Genomic DNA, 21422 nt, shown 5'->3' on the forward strand with positions numbered 1-21422 from the left:
TACCCTTGTTCATTAGAGAGTATTCCAAGGAAAATACGAGAAAAATGGGCAGTGGTTGGACACACGGGAGAGTCCTGGAGTTGGGGAATAGGTCGCAGCGCGACAGGAAACAGGCTTCGGCGACAGGCGACATCGGCAACAACAATTCCAAATGAATGTTTGTTGTTGTACATGCGTGTGTAGGTGTGTGTATGGGGTGTGTGCGGCGCACAAGGAGGCGCCATTCTGAGTAGGGCACAAACAACTTTCTGTTGTTCGCCTGACAGTTGGGCCCGTGTCCCGTACTTATTTCCCTCTCCGGCACTCGATTTTCCGGCCCACGGTGTCAGGACAAGCTGATGCCCGAAAAATTTACAACATTTTAGGGCAGTTTACAACACTGACTGGCTGCCTGGCTGCCGTTGCTGCCTAGCTGGCAGGCTCACCGTCACACACACTAATTCAATAAATGCACGTGGCCAGGATGCAGGACACGTAGCCCAAAAAGTTGACATAAATCTGCATAAAATATTCGCATATGCAAAAACTTCCATCACCGCCGAAGGAGGAGCTTAACTGGCATGTTTGCCAACTCGAGGACAAGGAGGAGAAGGAATACATAGGCGGAGGACAAGCATCCAGAGGGGGCAGCTTTGGCGTAGGTGGTTATCCAGGGATGCCAGGCAGGTCCTGGGCTATCATTGCAACTGCTGGCAGGTCCTTTGCCAAGCATTATGCATGACAGCCATTGAGAAATCTGTAAAAATTATGCAAATACATTTCACCAATCACTTAACTGCGGAATGTGGCAGCGAGGAAGGATGCGATGAGTTGGAGCATGTCGTCGGATGATGACGGGGCAGGTTAATGCATGACTGGAGTGGAGTAGCTCCCTAGGTCCTTCTATTGAACGCTTTTCCAGGGAAGAAAATGCGTGGGCAGGCACACACATTCACACAGGAAGATTCAGACATCTCCGAAAAGGCGGATGCAGGATGAGCTGGCACGAAGACATCATCGTGACCCTGATGATTTTGTTGAACTTAGTCGAGAGCATCGTTAACCTGCCAAATGTTTGACATCCTTTTTCACCATTAGTTGTGTGTTGAGTAAATGGAGTTTTCGCCAGTTGGAGGACATATTTTAGATTAGTTTTCATTTGCTTTACTTTAAGTTTAAAGAAAAGGAAAGACTTCTTAAATAATCCTTTTGAAGCACACATAACGAGGATGGAAATCAAACACAATGCAGGCAGCACAAGCGTATTAATTTTCATCATTTATTTGTACAAGCAGGATAATTGCAAGGAAATTGTATAACATTGAGAAATTTACATAAACGACAATTAAATACAATATATGTTTGGGAAATTTGATACAAAGACAATAAGATTTTACTTTGATTGACAGCATTATGGCGTGAACCATCTTTATTGTGAAGCTTAAAGTGACAAGTGTCATAAAAATAAATAAGGAACTTTTACAGAGTTCATAATTTAAATTAAATACCAAATAAAATGTTTTAATTCTCGAATTAAAAAGATAATTAAATTATTTTAAATATTCATTGAAAACTAATGAGGTTTTTGAGGTTTCACAACTTTATCTAATTTAATTAATTCTCAAAGAAGAAAAAAGAGAGGTTTTGATAGGTGTAAATTCCTATAAAACCTCCTTTCATTTAGACTTCCCTCTAAGCATTCCTTTACCTTAATTTTCTTGAACTTCTCCTTGTTAGGCAGCACTTTAATGACTCCTAATTAAAGTTAGATAAGCAGCATATTGCATTCCCTGGGCCTTGAGCTCATCTCTCCCCATTTCCCACGCTTTCCTCGATTTCCACCAGCACCCACCGGATTGACAGTCACCAGGCCAAACGAGTAAACAAATTCAAGGCGAAATTGATGACATGGCACACCGAGCAAACAGGACACACATCGCCACACACTGAGAAATATCCTGCGAACTCGCACGCCAGCTGGTTGACATTGCCGCTCTTATCGCTCGGGAAAGTCAACGTTGAAGGAAAAGCAGTTTCACATTTCCCATTTCCCAGAACCCTGACAATTTTTACAGAATTTGGATTAAGTGGACTTTGCTGTCGACATGCTAGCGGAGTTTTGACGAGCAGGCTGGCAGTTTTCCGGAGCCAAAGTTCTTGGGAGGCATTCCGCCACCCCTTTTTCACTTTGCATGCCAACGTGTTTGCCCAGGAAAAGGTGGAAAGGAGGTGGTGGTGGGGGGAAAGCGGGCCACGAGGAACTCGGTCGATGGGAACAAGTTGACATTTCCTTGGTGGCTGCAAATATTTGCTTACGTGTCAATAACCCGTCCAGTGATTTATTTCATATTTGGCCCCGAGTAGTGAGTCCTTGCAGTCTTCAGTCCGGACTCCGGAGTCCCGTAGTCCTGGGCATCCTGTGGAATAGTTTCCATGCTGCGGCTGTCATTGACATTTGATATTCATTGTCAGTTTTGTGTGTAGTTCTTCGAAGGGTTTGCCTTTATCCTCGCTTTTTTATGCGCCTCGCCATACATTTTTCATGGCATACTTATGAGGGCAAAGGCCCATCGGCAGACGCTTTTGTCCTTAAAGCCACATAAATTGTCCTTAAATGCGAGTCGAAGCGCTGGCCCACACGGGCGAGCGGATATGGAAAGGTACTTTGCAGCTGTTCTGGGCGAAAAATGTTCAATCAAGCGTGGCGAGGCCTTATCTTTTACACAGCGAAAATGGCTAAAATTCTGACAATTTAAGACCGCCATAACAGTATAGGAATTTTTGGTTCACTTTTAATACCTTATGGTTTTTTAAAGGAAATATTTATTTATATAAATTAAGCTTTATCTGGATTTCTATAATACTCATGTTTAGTATTTTGTCTTTATTTTTAAAGAACTTCTTATTAATCTCAACAAACTTTGAAAACAAAAAAATATTTACATATAATAATTTAATATTTTTCTGAAGATGAATTACTTTTTAATTAAAAATATAACTATTTATACTCTAATCACTTATCTAAATTCAAAACATTTAAAAAACATGTTATCCATAGAATTTTTAAAATGCTTCTTTCCCTGTAAGGCTTTATGTTTTTCTGAGGATATTAGTGTGGGTTTAAGGATAAATGTATGCATCATCATAACCTCCGCTGTCTGCAGCTTTGGCCGGGATAAAAAACATTCCTTGCCTGATTTGATTTAAACGTTTTACTTGCCTCCTCGGCAGACAGAGAGTAGAATGAAGAGGGAAAGTCGGGACAGTCGGAGCAGCCGGGAAAACTGAGGGAGCCGGGAAAGTGGAAACACCGCGGAACGGAGTCTGAGGAGCGGGAATCGACATGGTTTATTCATGCAGCAGTCGCATTATGCAAATAGCTCTCGACTAGCACTTGAAATTTGATTTTCTTTTATTTTTTTTTTGCCAATTTCTATTTCGATTTTTCTTTGCCATTTGTTGCAAATTCCAAACGGGAACGGGCCACTTCGCGCCGCAGTCGCTTTCATTCACTTCACTTGTAAAAGTGGAGTGCCACTCGATGTACAGTGGGCGCAAAAGGCGAGGACACAGCAAGCGGCCCGCGGGTAAAAGTGACTAACGCTCAGCGGCTTCTTTTCGGCATTGATTTTCGGCACTTAAGTGGAATTACAGCGGGCCCGAGGCTCTTAAATCCTCACCTTAACCCACACAACATACACAAGCACATCTGCCGATTGTTGTGCGATGGAAATTTGAATGGAAAACAAATTACTGTGGCAAAAACAATTTTCCTTTTGAAAGAAAATGAAGCGAAACGGATGATGAGAGCCAGAGTTATGTATACTCACACTCTCTGTGCGAATTGTGTGCGCCATTGCTCAGTGGTAGGGAAAATCTTTTCCTTCCCATTTCCCATTTTCCCCCCCTCAAACGTCGGCAGATGCGTTGCTAGCATTGTGACAAATGCTTAGCAGCTACAAAATACAACAGCGACTCGGTCTCCATTCTGATTTGAATATTTTGCATTGGGGGACATCTTCCCAACCCATGGCATCGCAATTTTCTAGGCCTTGTCTTGAATGTCTTGCACAGGCACTCAGATAAATATTTCTCTGAAATATGAATCGAATATGAAAATATTATCCATTTTAATATATGAAATGAGGATCATATATTTATTAACAACAAGTAATTAAACAGCCCATGATATAACAAAAAATAATTAAATCAATAAAAGTAAGAGTTAAGAAAATCTCCCAAAAGATGTCTGCTCTTTATTCCATTTATAAATTTTACAAAGCCAGTGAAAAGATTTTAGAGTATATAATGAGTATTATAAATGAATGCCAAGAAGGTATGAAATAAATAAAAATACAAAATCAATATGACTCTGGATTATAAAACATATAACTCATCTATAAACAATCTATAATCATAATAATAATTTTAACCATTGAAAAAATATACAACACATAATATACATAAATGAAAGGGCCAGAAATACATTATTTAAAACTTATGTTCATTTACAAACCACTTAAATAATCATAATAACATATCATATCATTCTAACAATATTAACAATAAATCGTATTAAGGTTTAGTTAAGTCAAAATTCCCAGTAAAACTTTCTCGTTTTGTACTTAATCTTGTTTTTCTTAGTGCACATATATGTGGGTCGCGCATCCTTGAATGTTTCACAGCTTACAAATCCTTGGCACGCACATCAGCCTCAGCATCAGCATCAACGTCGACGTCAGCCGCCCATCATCAGCTTAGGCATTGTGTTTGCTCTTAACAAAGGCAAAAGTAATTCATGCAATGCGCCTGAAGAATCAACGCACACATTCTGGATATTTGCTTGGCAAAATAATCACAACAACATCATCGGCATCATGGCAGGGAGCAAAATCAGCCAGAGATGACGACGATGAATCCTTGATGGGGCGGCGGAAGGACGAGTGACAGGCGACGTGGCCTGACAGTTATGTCGGTGGCTTGGGGGGGGGGGGGGTTGGGGTGGATTCTGGGCATTAAAATTAATGACATATGCACGAAGATGCCGGGTGGCGGGGCAAGGACACTCCCTCACTCGATTTAAACGCATATCAATCAAAGGTTGCCGAATTTGCCAAGGGCAGTTTCAATATTTACACGTCATGCATTTGCCATGCATCGAATACGTTAGCAAACAAATATCGGGTTTCATTCAAAAGAAATCATAAAATTCAAGTGGAACACCACGGCGTATGCTTGATATTTCACATTTAAACTGTCCCCCGTCATGCATGCTAAATTTTTAATTAAAAAGCATGCCCGCGGAGGCCGGCAACATTTTGATTTGTTGGTGAGTTGGTCCCGAGTGTTTTTCTTTTATTAAGATTTCATTTGAACACGAATAGGATTTGGTTTCATTTTCTGTTTTTTTTTTTGTTTTCTGGCTGCGGGTTCAACGGTTAGACATATAGCCCATGCATTATTGAGCTGGCTGCGGAGCTCTTGTGCAAATGAAATATTAAATGGAAGTTTGTTTTCCTTCCATTTGCGTTGGGCTGCGTTTCTACCACCCACAAAAAAATCGTGACTGAATTTCGGTTCCATCGAATTATTCATGTCGTATGTGGCTCATTAGGCAGGGCGGTTGCCTCCACGTGCCGTAATTTCCATCGCAAATTCATTAAATGCCCAATGGCTTTGTCAACGATGATGTCCTCCTGCCCCGAAATTCACTGAAATTCTCAAATGAAATTCAAATTTCGCAAACGAACGTCCTTCGTCCCGATCTGCGTCTGTCATATTAATTAGCTATTCCATTTCGGGGTGCCGTCCACCCGAAACTAAAAACTAATTAAAAAGCCATGTCATTCGAAAGGCCTGACACCGAGCCATCGAGCTTTTTCCCCGAATTTTCGGCCTGCTAATCGAATTGTTGAAACGCAATGAAACGAATGTCATTGGAGACCGGAAAGTACCTCGTTCTGAACTCGTCCCTCGTCCCCAAAAAAAAAAAGCCCCCATCAAAGCCAATTCAATTCATATTCATTCCGGCCATCAAATGACGGCAAATGACAGCGAACAATGAAATCAAATTAAAATACACTTTAACGCCGCGCCGAGTGAATGACAATCAAAGGCTAAACAATGGACTGCCTGCCACCGAACTCGATCCGAAAATGGGGCGATTGAAATGGTTTTGAATGCCAAAACTCCCATTTTTATTGCCGTCTGACAGCCGAAAGGAGAACGCCACCCATTGATGGTCGAAAATCCTCATGAAAGCTTCAAGAGTTGCGTGTTGCAGTCGTAATTAAATCCTGGCATCTCAAATGTCCATTAAAGTGAACTTCATTTGCTCATGTGCCAACTTTATGACTTCCCGGAAAAGTCGAAAAAAGGGAAAACGGAAGAAGTAAAACTTAATAAGTTGAGTGCAAAGTAAAACAAAATTACTGCACAGGGAAAGGGATTGGAGAACAAAAAGGACGTGGTGACGAAGGATGAAACTATGGAAGGATACTTTGCAAAAATAGGTGAATAAATTGGATTTTTTGTGGAAAGAAGAAAAGTTAATTGCTTTTATTGTGTGCAAAATTTGAATATAATATGATTAAACTCTTCCTTTTTGCAAAAAGGTTTTCAAATAAAGCTGGGAGAAGTATTATTTTTATTCAGCTTAATAACATATGTTTAATGAGGTATTCGAGCATAATTAATCACCCCAAATCATGTTCTTTGTGTTTCCTAGACTTAGTTCCTTGTGTGCTTGTAAATAAAATCCTTTTCAACAGGATATTAAAACAATCATATCAAAGTACCTTTTTCAATTGGATTTTATCCCACTTAAATCAACAGTTTTTTTGCCAAAAGACAAAATGGCATCCAACTCTCGAGTTTCATTAGCCATGTTAGGTAAACAAGCACGCTTGCAAACAGAAGAGCCAGGATTTGGGATCCAGAATTCCGGGATATGCAGCCTTCTTCGTGCCACTAAGCGGCTTAGTGAAAGTCCCTTGCCAAAACGAAAAAGAGACGAAAGAATATATATCTACATGTGACAGCCTTTTCCAGGGAACTCGACACCAAGACAGTCGCTTTGGTGTTTAAATAACTTTGACGCGCTTTCTGCATACACACACACACACACACACACACTTGAGTGTGAGTGTGGCATTTCCGGTCGTAATGGCGCGCACATTGCCAAAGAAAACTTTGATGACGTGGGCATGAGTTTGACGTGCCCAAAAGAAATTTGACTTCTTGCAAAGGGGCAACTTGGGAATTCGCCATCTACATACATATATGACAAATACACTGAGAGATGAATTCTGCTTTGGAATTCACTTACTTACATCATGGGCAGTAGTAAATTTTTAAGGAACTAGAAGTGATTGATGTATCTTTCCTGTGAGTCAAAATAAAATAATCCTGTAACTGTAAGGAAACTTCCTTTAACGATATTATACTTAATAAATACAAAATCAATAAATTTTTTTTACTTCTCAAGACTATACCCTTGTTTTCCTCACTGCATCTTGTGCGTGTGTGAGCGTTTAGCTCGTTACAATTTGGCCAAGTCCCCAGTAACCCCAAAAAACGAGACGCTGCTGCTTCCAATTTGCGCTGACTAACTTTTCAAGTTGTGCGAATACAATTTGTCTCGCTTTATTTTTGGTGTCCAAATTGCTGCAATTATCATTTGGCATTTTGGCAGCGAATCGCAGCGCTAATGAGGCTTCAAAGGCTAGCCTGGGATGCATTGAACCGCAGAAGTCACAGAGCAGAACGCCCTCGCATATGCAACAGAAATTAAAGTCACACGCACCCCCCAATGCGACATCCGTGCGGGGGAGTATGTGTGCCAGTATGCACTTCCCTTTCCGCTGCGCCATTGATACAAACTTTGTTCGGGTGAAAAATAAGCAGAAAGGACATGGAGGGTGAGATGCACAGGAAAAAAAGGGGGGTTAGCTATGCATTTAATATCAGATTGTGATTGGATGCAGCAAAGCTAAGTTCAGAAACATGAAAAGTTATATATATTTATTAGATATAACGATAATTTGCTCTACAGAAAACATGTTAGACAAACCATTTTCCTATATCACAGCACATGAGTACTTGATTAGTTTCGGGTGAGAAAACTTTGTAAAAAGTTCCGTGTACACCATAAGTCAGATTCTATTCCGGCTTGAAGCAAAAAGTTACTGCGGATGAGTGGGAGCCAGCTCCAGCTTCTGAATCCAGCTCCAGAGCCAGGGAAATGACGATAAAGACGATGATGACTACCGACAATCCCAACCGAGTGGCGGCCACAGTAACGACAACTGACAGCCGCCGCCGTTGGCTGCAAGGATTCGCCAAGTCCTCCAGCATTTTTTATGTGCAACTATTTTGCATATGTACATTGATATGTGTGTGTATGGGAGGGTTAGGCAAGTTAAGACATGGAGATGGGTGGCACATCCCTTCGCACATCCTTGTGCTCGACGACAGCTGATATCGACGCCATGCCTTTGAGATCCATTAAAGCGGCAGAAGCTCCATATCCATCTTCTGGCTCGTAAACAGATACGGGAATAGCTATATCTCTATATCTGCGTGTGTTTGTGTCTGTGTGTATGTGGCTCCCGGCTGATAAGCCAGTGCCGTGATAAAGAAAATAGCTTCTGTTTACGGTCTCGGGTTGTGGAATATCGCAGGCAAATCGCTTTGACATTGAGTTAAGGGGCAGCAATTTAAATGAAAATCCTCGGCTTTAAGTCTGCGAATTTGGCTGAGACAAAGTTGGCACCATTAAAACTTATTAGCAATTTAATGCACGACTAGACATCGTCCAGTTTTCGTCCCCGGTTCGACTCTCCGGGGGTTTATTTTTACGCTGCACGAATTTGTGGCAACTTCCCATGACGCCAGACATTGTAATGGCCAAATGCAGGATGAAATCGGGAAGGAGTGTGGCCTGGAGCCATAAAAATGTTAAAAACAACATGCTGGCTTCTCTACAAACGCTTCAGGCATATGGGTTAAAGAAGAAAGTCCTTGAAGAAGTCATTAAAAGGGAAATGTCTGTGAGTTTAAACAAGTCTTTTATTCAAATGTCTCAAATTAAGTTTTATTTCTGTTGAAAAGTTTAATTTCATGTTGGTTTCTTTTAATAAGATTATACAAGTATGATTTTTAGAGATTAAATTGGCTTTTTTGGCTGCATTTGATTTCCAAAATTTTCCATTAAATCGAGAGAGTTTCCCTTTCCCTAGAATTCAGTTATTTTTGTGTTCTCTTGTGCAACAAGCTGGCTGGAAAAACATCGGCATCAGTTTCCGTCTGGTTGCCGGCGTCATCTGCTGTCTGCTGACGCCGCTGTCTCTGGTTCAGTCTCTCTTTCCCCGAACCCATTACCTTCCCATTTCTCATTCCCCTCTGGATTCATCACCGAGCTTCCAGTTTTCTCACTCTTTCCATACCTATTCTACAACCCATTCCCATTCCCCTACATTTTCCATTCCCAGTAGTCACTAACCCATTCCATTTCAGGCACCCAAAAAAATATTTAAAACAATATATATGTATTTCAGATTTAACTAACTGCATACTTCGTTTTATATTTAAATAATATTTATAATAATAACAAAAGTTTATATCAAAAATTTAATGGATTTTTATGTTAATTGTTATTATATTCAACTTTATAATAAAAGATTCCAGTGTGACCAGCCCCTTCATCGAACCTTTAATTCATGAATGGAGCAATATAGTGTCATAAAAGCATCATTATACTTTTCGTATCTAAAATGAATAATATAGTCGCTTTATCTAACAAATATAATAAGCAATGTAGTCATAATACGTAATAAGTGCATACAGATAGTGCATTTGATCTTCTAAATAAAGACAACATACATATACATATTTTTTGGGTCCAATATAGGCACAATTTAATGTCATTAATAATTACGCACTATGAAATAGGTACATTTTTCGGATTTTTCCGAAAGCACCAATGCAATGTAGTGTCATAATATCATCAATAAATATTTTGGTTTTAAAAACTGTATAACTTTCTATCATCAATTTCTAATTTAAGCCTTATATTTTGTTGTGAGGTTTGAAGAATGATTTCCTCTCAGTGCTATAGCTTCCGTCCAGGTTGTCTGCTTCATGTCTGAGCGTCTAATTTAAAATTATGCAACTATTTTTTGCATCGCCTGCTTTTCCGCAATTTTCTCTGTCTCTCTCTGTCTTTATCTCTCTCTCTCTCTCTCTCTCTCTGGCCGTATGCTGGTGGCGAGTAGTATACGTATGCCACAATTTCCCAGTGGCACTCATTGACTTTGCCGGCTATTCGGCGCTGGTTTCTGGCGGTGCTGGCGGACAGTGTTTTGGGGTCATGCGTTGCAAGGCCCCGAACAACATTCATAAATCACTGGCAGAGGTGGGGCGGCAGCGGCGCGTACTGTTGTTTTTCTACTCATCGTTATCACTGGCAAGCTGCAATCGACAGCGGCAGAAGCACCACCCGCTCCGCTCCGGCCCCCACTTTGGCCGCCTTTCCCTCGAATCGTTGCACAAAAAACACATTAATCAATTCCGACCGACATCGTCTCTGGGATGGCTATGCCGGCGGGCCAGACCGCCATGCATATATCCATTGTGTAGAGTGGATCGTGGAAAAGTCGGCGGTCCTGCAGCGCAAAACGAAAAACAAGGACAAAATGAAACCGTTACACGCTCAGCGAGCGCAACAACACAAAAAAGGACGACAAAATACTCGTAACTTTCCATAATGTGCAACGCGCGTGAAAATTCGTCCTCAGCTCGGCGTGAAAAATATGCGAGTAAGTCGCAGTGAAAACCCAAAAATAAAACGGAAACTCCCTACCACACATAAAAAATAAAAAAATAAAAAAACTACAACAAAAACATGAAAGAAAATTGTTTACGCTGCAAATATTTATGATTTTCATTGGTCGAATTCTTGGCCGCATCGCGAGAATTTATTTCAATATTCGAGTGCGAGTATATGCGGAGCGATAAATATTTGGCCATAAATTTGGCATGTAATCGGGCAGCGAGGCATGTGGAAATATTGTTTGCCTCTGGCATTTGAATAATTTCCCCCAAAAAAACAAAAAAAAAAACACACGCACAGGCTTCTATGAATTTTCAGTAACTCTATGAAACGTGGTCGACTGTAATTGTTAATCACCACACTTTGAATTCAATTACAATTTTAATGGTCCTAATATAATCAAAAGCATGGGAAATAATTTTCAATTTAATTGCAAATAAGATTAAACTGTGTTTAATGAAAAATAACAGCTTTGGGCAAATTACGGATAGTAGAAAGGTAATTAATTTGCACAACTAACGGAATTTTGTGTTGAAAAACCAATGAAAATTTCAAAATACCTGTTTTTCATCAGAGCTAATGTTTTAAATTGAACGTTAAAGATAAATTGGGTAATTTTTCCCATATTAATTAATATATAAATATTTTTAGAAAATGAGCAATAAATAACTAAAGTAAATATTTGGGAGTGAAATAAGTATAGCAATTAAAAACCCTAAGGAAGTGTCGTAAATTATACAAAAATTAAATTCTTAAGAAATAAATTTACGTTACCTAAATTAATTTGAATTCTAAAAGTTTTTAGACACATTTTGTAAGAGATTTCTGCAGCAGCCAAGATGTAGTGTATATCATATAATTTATAAACCAAAAATAAACAAAAACATTAAAATGAACTCAACACTTTTATCTTTTTTTCAGGCACAACAGTAATGACATTGAAATGGCGACAGAAATACAAAAGCAGAAAACGGCCAAAGAAACTGAAACAACGAATAATTGCAACAAACACTGCCCCAGCAACAGCAAAAGCAACAGCAAAAGCAACAGCAAAAGCAACAACACCAAGAATAACACTTGAAACAAGGCAAACAACAAAAGCAACAATTGCAACCAGCAGACTGAGAGAAACGAGTTGTAAACTGAGGCGACACCGAAAATGGCTGCCAAATGAACGACACACGAGTGTCGCAAAAATGTTGCAAATGCTGCAAGCAACAACAGCAAAGCCAACACAATGTCATGCAATTAAAGTAACAGGAACAGCAGCAACATCCACAATGACTTCCAGCTGCAACGTTCATTGTCAGGAGCAACATGAGCAACTGCAGCAGCAGCAGCAGCAGCAGCAACAACAGCAACTACAACATCAGCCACAGCAGCAACATCAGCAGCGGCGACATCCACTTCCGGCGACGACTTCCACGCTGACGCTGCTCCTCTGCCTGGGCCTCAGTTTGGGCCTGGCCGCCTCAGCAGCAGCTGCAGCTGGGGCTGGAGCCGGTTCCGGAGGCGGAGGCGGAGGCGGAGGAGGAGCTGCTGCCGGATCCGGATCCGGAGCCGGAGCCGGGGCAACAGCTGGCTCCACATCCAGCTCTTTCGGGCCCGGCAAAACTGCCAATTTACAAATGGCACCCGGCTCCGCCTCCTCCCCGACAGGCTGCTCCCTCGCCGAGTACAGCTGCTCCAACGGACGCTGCGTGCCGCTGAGCAAGTACTGCAACAACGCCAACGACTGCGGCGATGGGAGCGATGAGCCTCGGTTTTGCACACGTGAGTGAAGCCAACAAAAAGGCATATATATATAAACTGGGGATAAATAGAGTTTAAAACCAATGAACATAAATCTAGGGAATGCCCTTACTATAATATTTAATTCCATTTTTTAGAAGAAATATTTTCCATTTTATAAAATCTTTGGTTTTAAACTATATTCCCTTATTGCAAACAATGCCCTGACCATAAAAATACCGGGCCTGGGCTCAGGAAAGGTCAGTTAAGTACGAAAAACCTCTTAACAATGTGTCGAAGGCAATTATGTAAAGCAGAGAATAATGAGAAACAGCCAAATGGGCTGCCAGTGCATTGTTTGCCCAATTTGCCAGACGATTGATGTTCGTGAAGGGAAAGTAGAAAGTAGCAATTGGGTATATTGATTATCAGACGAAAATATCATGAAAAATATAAAATGTATAAGCTGAAAATAAATGCTAGACTTTAGCTAAGCAATCCGTTAAGTATACGCACCGTAGCCCCTACCAAGCTTTTTAATTTAAAATATTTTATCTATACACCTCAAATATTTTATTCCCATTTGGAGAATACCCTAATTCCCTGTGTAATGTTAATTTAACGATCATTTTTTTGCAGAAAAAGATAAAAATTACGTTGCGTATACGCACTGTATGCCCCACTAGAGATTTTAATTTCAAAATATTATTTCTCTCGATCTCAAAGCTAGAAATACCTCTAGAAGTATACCCTTATACTCTGTATAAAGAGCGGAAAAGGCCACACACTGATCCCCTTCCAAATGGATCCAATGGGGACTTCAATGGCTTCCCCGCTTGGGAGGCCAGAAGTGAATCCCCGCTGGAAGTGCAGTGGGCAGGTGGTGGGCAGGCTGGTGCGGACTCTAGGCAGGTAGAACCTGGAAGCAATCAAGCTTGTCAAACCCCGTAACCGTCCGGCAATCATCTCCCTCCGCTGCATCCATTCACTGGCCGCCCTTGTAAACACGGCCTTCATGTGTAAATGTAATTAAGCACTCCCCGCTCGCACATGGAACAGCGCAGAGATTGCCACCCCATGCCTGCTGCCCCATCCAGCCCTCCGGCACTCCACATCCACATTGGCCCTCATAATGGTGGCAAAGTGAACTTCTCACTTTTGCCAATTGGCTGCCAGTAAGCCCCACAACTGGCCATCCCGGGCAGCTCCCACTACCGACCGCTCCCGTTTCCCCTGCGCGTCATGTCAAGCGTTGATGAATTTAATTAAGTATTTTTCAATGACATCCAATGAGGCGGACGGGCAGGATGAGCAGCAGCCAGGCTGCTGATGAATAAGGACAGCGACAACTCGTTGGGCTTTTTAATTGAACAACGAGCTTATCGAGGGGCCCAGTGCTTGAACTTGTTTTGTGGAGGAGTTTTGGCCAGAAGGACAGGCCCACTTTGCCGCTGATATTAAAAACCATTTCGAGCAATTATAAGAGCTCACACAGCGAATTCTGTGATGAGTCCTTGGGGTGTCCATGAAATTAATCGCTTCAGGTGAGGTTAAATACTCTGCAAACATCAGGTATGACAGACAATAATACCAGGCAAAACAATGGAATTTATATCGTTAATAAAGTATATATTCAAGCATCGGTAAAGTAAATGTTCAATGAAATATGTTAAGCTAATAAACACATTTAAATTAGAGATTCGATTTAGCTTTACTGCCAAGATTGATAATTTGAATAATTAAATAAAGCAAAACTGTTTTTAAACTTTTCATGCGTAGCCCTATATTTATTTCTGAATAATTGTAGTTCTTGAACCTAATAACTCATCCCATTCAGAAAGCTATTAAATGTGGTTTGTTGATGTTGTTTGGCATCTAAAATTCCTAATTGAATGGTCAATACGGGAAATACTATAATTTGTGATTACTCGCTGGGGCAATTACAGAAAACGCCCATTAGAAAATTGCTCGCAGGCTGACTGAATGACTGACTGACTGACAAACACATTGAAGGACTGACAACCAGACAGGCAATCAAATTGAAAACACGCCTACAGCCCTTAATCCCTCCGTTACGAATGCATCGAAACTATTGCCATAATTATCTAATTGACTATTGATGGCTGAGCGCATAATAAATTTAATTGAATGCACAGAAAGCAATTGGAGCAGCAACAACGCCACCAACACTTGGCAATTTATTCGAATTGAATTATTTCATCCAGCGGCTGTCCGCAGTATCTCTCTCCGTCCGATTCGCATGCATTTTTAATAAAACTAATTGAAATGCCCGGGGAGAATGAACGATGGTGTGGTGTATATAGTGGCAGGATTTACCAGGATCCAATAAGAAATTGCCAATTTCCATGCAAACTACTTTGGCTCCAGGACTCTCGCTCTCAGTCTCAGTCTCTGTCTCACTAAGTTTTTGGGTATCCACAGCAAGGACATCGAATATACAAAGGGCCAGACTTATAATTCCATAAATGCAAATCACACAAGCATAAATCATGGCAGTTTGTGGTCATTCAATTATGAAAAGGAATTCCGAATTCGAATACGTAATCGAGTGAGAGCAGAGAAAGGGTTATCGATGGCTTTTTTATTCATTCAGTGTAGGAGTAAACAATTCAATTGGAAAATTCTAAGAATATTAAATGTTTATGCACAAACACAAAGATTATCAGGCATAGTCTTTGATTAAAACAATCTGAAGTGAGAAGAAAACCAAAGATATGAATCAAGTGAATAAAGTTATTTTTATTTTGATTGAATAGCTCCAAAAGGGAGAGACCAGAAATTAAGTTATTAAAGAGTAATATTGAAAAAGAAAAAACAAATTTAAATCAGCCATCACAAATGCAAAACTAACTGAAAGCAGGCTAAGGCCTTAAATTTCATTTACCAGAAATTCATTTATTAAATTACATTTTCTACCCTTAGGCAAACATTGACTTGAATCCGACACAAAAATGATTTAAATCTGCACCTAAGATTCTAATAACTTTATCTTAAAGCCAAGATAACCTAATTTTACCCGCACACTTTTCTCCCTCCCCAGTAAGGTGTGAATACATTAAAGTGAAGGTACCTCAAATTATTCACCTTAATGGATTAATCTACTTTGCGATCCAATCAGTTTGCATATGAACTTAATGTTATGTTAATTTGATACCCTGGGCTAGCATCTGCCGTGGCCTGGCGATGATTTATGGCGTGACAATTGCTATTCCCGGGGGCGTCTCATTGGGTAGAGTTTTGGGGGGCAAGGACTTTCCTTTGGGCTTTGAGTTATCCTTGGCTTTTCCAATTGTATCAGTTACTGGCGGTTGCCTGGCAGCGCCGTCAGTAAACAAACTAATTGCCAAACTAACGCTAATTGCATACAATTCATATATATATATATATATATATACTTATATATATTCGCAGGCTGTAATCGCACCTACTACGGAGACATCGGGCAGACGTACGCCCTGGAGTTGCACCGACCCAAGCAGGATCGCGTGCCCTTTGTGTGTGTGCTCACGTTTACGGCGGCAGGTGGGCAGCACGGCGACGTGGTGCAGGTGAGAATAGGTTTAATACCGAGAGAAATCAATTACATTTTCAACATAATTAATTATTATACATAGAACGAGATTTGATTATTACATTAAGATCATTTAATGTGAAGATTATTTTGTAGCAATTTGTTGTTCAAGTCGGGTTTCTTCAGCTCATCAGAAAATAATCTCACAGTATTACGACTTCAGGTTTTCTTGGTTGTGATCAAGGATTTTCTCCATGTGTACCTTACAACCCCCACCTGCTCCCTCATATCCCCTCTGCCACTGCCTTTCACATTTCATTTTGTAAACGGGATAAACTACGCCATTAAAAGATAAGCAACAACAAAGGCGCTGTAGGGAGGTGTCCAAGGGGGATGGCAAACGGGTCCTGGGGTGGCAGAAGCAATATTGATTTCAAAGCCAGTCGTCGGAGCGTAGCAAATCCTGACCCCGACACCGTCACCGCCAACACCACCCAATTTCGACCAAGCAGGAAGCAAGTGCCGGCGCCTGTTAGTTATTACGCCACTTCACACCTCCAATTCGAATGGAGGATGCAGTGGCAGTGGCAGGAGCAGGAGAATCAGGAGGAGAAGGAGCAGGGCCACCAGTAGGGGCAGCCGGCAGGCAGCCAAAGCCTTTGGCATGCTCGAGTGCGTCCCAAGAGCATTCTGCACTGATATCCACTGAGCTACGAGCACTGACCGAAACTTTATTACCAACACCCCCGTTCGGCACATCCGGCAAATATTTTATGCCCCGCAGGGGAAGAGGACGAAAAGCTTACCAGATTCGGGACCGATTTACGCCTTTGGGAGTAAATTAAGAACGCTTCCGTTCTCTCCAGATGGTTGAGCTTTCTTCAATAAATAATTCTGTAATTGTATAACAAAGACATCATTTGCTTTAATTGAATTTAGAAGTCTCTAAAATTTAATATAATAGAATAGCAGTTAAATATATATCTTAAAGTTCCCCTTGTTCTGAAAGTTTTCAAGACATATTCCATGATATTCCACACTTTTCGTAGCGTGTAAAGGCTTTATCTACGACGTATCTCACACACTTATTGCCCGTATTGCCGCAGGTCACCCTGGACAGCTTCACGATTGGGAGATTCACCTCGTACGTGCACGAGGGCTGTCCGGATGGATACATGCAGATAGCGGAGTCAGCGCGAACGCCCATCGGCGGAATGTGGTGCGGCACATCCTGGGGACCAGTGCTCTTCTACAGCGAGACCCGCTCCCTGATATTCACCATCCGGCTGAACAGGTGAGCACACAGGACCAGCTCTCAGCTACCGATTAAACACATAATTAACTGACCCCGATTCGTATTTATTTAACCCGCAGACTGGCGAGGGATCAGAGTGGATACAACTTCGACTTTCGCATCCGGTACAAGGTGCTCTCCAGGGACAGTTCGGTGACCCGCTACGGGGGCATTAAGCTGGCAGGTGAGTGTGATAATACATACACTGGGATCTAGTCCTAATCCTCTCAAACGCTTTCCTATTTTCAGAGCTAGCCCAGTGGCATAACCGCAGCAGCTTCCTCAACCAACAACAGCAGCAGCAGCAACAGCAACAACAGGCCCCAGGAATCCTGGAGGACTTCACCAACTCGAGCGTAGCCCGTTCTGACCGCTATGGCCAGGATTTTAGCCTGTTTAGCGCATATGCCAATAACAAGACCTTCATGGCCTCACTCGAAAAATCTTTGGCCAAGGACGAGCAGAACTACACGGAACCAAAATACTATCTGGGTGAGCTTCTTGGAGTTTACTCGTTTATTAAATTCCTACGAAAATCCAACTTACATTTTGCAATTAAATTCTAAAGTGACTAACTCATTAAATATAATTTTTTGACATCTGTTTCTCGCATTCGCAGGTGACCTCATACCCGGGACCTATTGCTCAAGGATCTTCAGCGACTGCGACAAGAAGTCCTGTCGACTGCAATCGCCCAACTTTCCCGGTATCTATCCCCGCAACCTCACCTGTTACTACGCAGTGCGTCAGGTGAGCTGAGAATAATTAAAACGAAATTAAACTCCTGCCTAATGTCCTGGCTCTAAGGACGTGCTAAGGCAAAAGGTTAGCCAGGTTAGGTTTCGGAGCTAAGTCATAAAAGAGCACACGTAAAGCGTATAACGTGGTGCCTTATTTTTATTCATGCCACAACAGAGTTCACAAAAATCAAGGGAGGAAAAAATTAAATGGCAATTTACATTCCAAAATAGAATGAGCTTTTATTATAATTAACTGGAGGAGCAGAAATTGCCGTCTGAAGCATCCCCATCCCTCGATCCGAGCACTTCGGCATTTTTAATATGTCTGCGCCGGCTGCCCGACGGGGATTCTCCTGGCAAAGGACTCGTTGCCAATGGCAATCAACTGTTAAAGGTCTCACATGCTGTGGATGTCCCTTTTAAATTGCAAATTGTTTACTGCCTGCTAGCAGGGAGCATAATGTGCCAGCACTGGATTTAAAGTCGAGGATATTGTCTCAGGCTTGTAAAAAATTCTGGAAAATAATGCTAGACATTTTGGCTCTTTTGGGAACTTTTATTTATTGTTGCATTTAAAGGCAATACAAAACATTAAGATAAAATACCCCAATCATCCTGAAACAATTGTAAAACTCAAAGATCAATCACCATTTGGTAATCCACCGAGTAACCAGCCAAGGGAACTTTCTGTAATTTAAATGCTCCCATTAATCCTCCCATTTCTAACAGAGGAGGGAAAGCGGAACTGGGATTGTCAAAGACAACATCCCGTGCTTTGCAATGCGGCTCATTAATTTGCATTTAATTCTCCTGTCCACACAGCACGACGTGCCCCATGGCAAGCACGCCCTGATTCTAGTCAAACAACCGAAGGGCAATCTGGTCTGGATTTCCACCCAGGAAACGGCCGCGGCGAATAAAATGGCACCGCCGCCGAGTGCCAGCGACAAGGATAAGAAATTCGAGCCGAGGCTGAAAACATGGAATGACTGCGATTACATTCAGGTAATTAAATCTGCCTTAAATGCACTTTACCCTCCTCTCCCCCCTGCTATCTGCTATCTCTCTGCCCTATCTATCTGCATCTGTATCTGTATCCGAATCCCCGGATCTGTATCCGCATCCGTTACTGTCCCCGTCCAGTTGCCCGATGAACTCCTCTGTGTTTGCATTTGCCAACTTTAACGAGAGATCCAGCATAAAAATTACTTCCTCTGTTGACCAGAGCAAGAGGGAAGTTTTTCGGGTGGGGGTTGGGGGGTTCATAGTCGGTTGGAAAACTGGGGAAAACTGCGCAAAAAACGACAAATTGAAAAAGAAATGAGCAAAAATCTGAAATCAGTTGTTTGCCATCCCACTCCCAGTCATTTTTTCCCTCCGATTTTCCACTGTCATTGCCCCGGCATTGTGTGTCCGAGTCCCGGGCCTGTCCCCACGTCCACGTCCGAGTTCCACGACGAAGTCCTTGGTGCTCCATGCTCCATTCTCCGTACTCCATCCATCCGACATTGCCCTGGGCACTCGATAGGCTCTCTTCTCTTCTGGCCAGCGCCAGTCGCGGGAAGTGTTAATTTCGTAGCCTATTTTTTTGTTTGTCAACGGGGAGCGGGATCCATCCGCTCGTGTCCGTGCCTGGAGTCCCCATAAAGCTCCAACTTAAAAGGGGCAACTTTTGGATGAGCTCTTAATGAGCGTTGTGTATGCAGAATGGTGCATAAATGGGGGATAAGCCGGCAGCGGGAAAGCGGGAAAGCGGCAAAGATGAGGGATACGAGCAGTGGAAATAAGCCAGCGAAATGGGATATGGTTGAAAGCAACGCTTCCAAGAAGTAGGATTTAATGATGGTACCTTAATTATATTAAATATAAGAGAACATCTAATGGGATATTCAGAAAGGGCAGAAGTAAAAATATTTGAAGGGGAAACTAATTACACTTGGGAAGTGTTAAAATATAAGGGAAATTAATTACTCTTTCTTGGATTATCTCTGTATTGTCCACTTTCTACACGAAGACTTGTAAGAATACATCTCTTCGGAGAGTTATAGTTATATAAATAAGACACTGTGGTAAAAAGAAAATATGAAGAGACTAGATTAATGCTCAAGAGAAGCAGAAAAAACTATACAGAAAATGGATTTAAGTTTAATTAATACTGAGGAAAGAATTACAGGACATAGAACATTAAAACTTGATAGAAAAAAACTAATGGAAAGGACTAAAGTTACTGGATGTTAGGTAACCGGTTGAACTTATACCCCAATAAATTTATTTCTATTAAGAGCACCCCCTTCTCACAATTTCTCGAATTGCACCAACCTATAGAATCTGCTAAGCAAGTGATTACGATTACGATTACTCAAGTATCTATAAATGTATATGTATATTTTCTCCAATAGGAAAATGTAAAGCCCAAATGGAAATCCACGGTAATGCCAAACTAAAGAAAATTTCCTCGCTCAGTTCAATGCAAATCGATTCAATTCAATTCAATTCAAACTCATGAAGCCCACAAATCAATTTTAGTCGTAGAATTAGTAGTGAGCACTTGAACTCTGACACCAAACCACAAGCCACTCTATCTCTTTATCTCTCTCTCTATATACATATATATACATATATATATATATATATTCTGTATCTCCACCATTAGCAACAATTATATGCCATCCTTTGCTGTTCGAAACAATTAATCAAGCCAAATTGTATGCACAACCCCCTAAGCCCAGGCAAACAAACAACAAATCAAAATGATCTGGGTAAATCGACATCTATGGATTATCTATGGACTGGATAATATATTCATTAGCACACACGCGAGGGGAAAAATCTGTCATTGGATTTATATTAATGAACACTTGGCACGCACATCATAAATCGCACACAAAGACAGCGGTCGAGCGAGGGAGTTGAGGGGTCGGGTTTGCCGGGGAGGGATACTTCGAGGACATCAAGGACATTAGTGGACGAACGTGCCAGGGACCCATGTAAATAATTGCCCCGGGCATTCATCATACAAAAGCGGAGAGGAGCAGCCAGGCAGTTGAGGATGCGATGCCACTTCTGATGGATTTCCCACTTCCGGGCTCCATTCAGAGCGCTTTAAGCCGATCTGCCGCAGCGGTCAAAGACATTCCTTCACCGCGTTAGGGGGCTGTCATCCCTATACATATACCATTACCATCCCCTAAAGCTCCGCTAAAACGTTTTGACGATTTCCGTGCCGTGCCGAGGAATGTTGCTTTTAGTTGCCCATTTAGTCATCAGCAACTATTCAATTTCGCTTCGCAACAAAATCCCTCTGAAAGGATGACC

The 21422-nt window shown here is 41.5% G+C and overlaps 1 protein-coding gene across 12 annotated transcripts in view; it reads left to right on the forward strand.

Moving 5' to 3' along the window:
- The window catches only part of LOC110189854 (uncharacterized), a 46809-nt gene that overhangs the window by 18229 nt on the left and 7158 nt on the right, over nucleotides 1-21422 (forward strand). For 6 of the 12 annotated variants that reach the window (XR_015271908.1, XM_020960072.2, XM_086833697.1 and 3 more), the window contains exons 3-10: nucleotides 11732-12583; nucleotides 15974-16110; nucleotides 17180-17367; nucleotides 17448-17551; nucleotides 17617-17859; nucleotides 17987-18117; nucleotides 18930-19112; nucleotides 20507-20536. Coding sequence is in view for 8 of the 12 variants with exons in the window: in XM_020960072.2 (XP_020815731.2) it covers nucleotides 11732-12583; nucleotides 15974-16110; nucleotides 17180-17367; nucleotides 17448-17551; nucleotides 17617-17859; nucleotides 17987-18117; nucleotides 18930-19112; nucleotides 20507-20536 (1868 nt within the window). In the remaining 4 variants the exon portion in view is untranslated. Of the gene's footprint in view, nucleotides 1-10267; nucleotides 11309-11731; nucleotides 12584-15973; nucleotides 16111-17179; nucleotides 17368-17447; nucleotides 17552-17616; nucleotides 17860-17986; nucleotides 18118-18929; nucleotides 19113-20506; nucleotides 20537-21422 lie in introns of those variants that run through there. The other 6 variants (XR_015271909.1, XM_086833700.1, XM_086833699.1 and 3 more) reach the window with 5 other exon arrangements.

Source organism: Drosophila serrata, unplaced genomic scaffold, assembly GCF_035046125.1.
Source record: "Drosophila serrata isolate PLE 108 unplaced genomic scaffold, ASM3504612v1 contig_272, whole genome shotgun sequence".
Taxonomy (NCBI): domain Eukaryota; kingdom Metazoa; phylum Arthropoda; class Insecta; order Diptera; family Drosophilidae; genus Drosophila; species Drosophila serrata.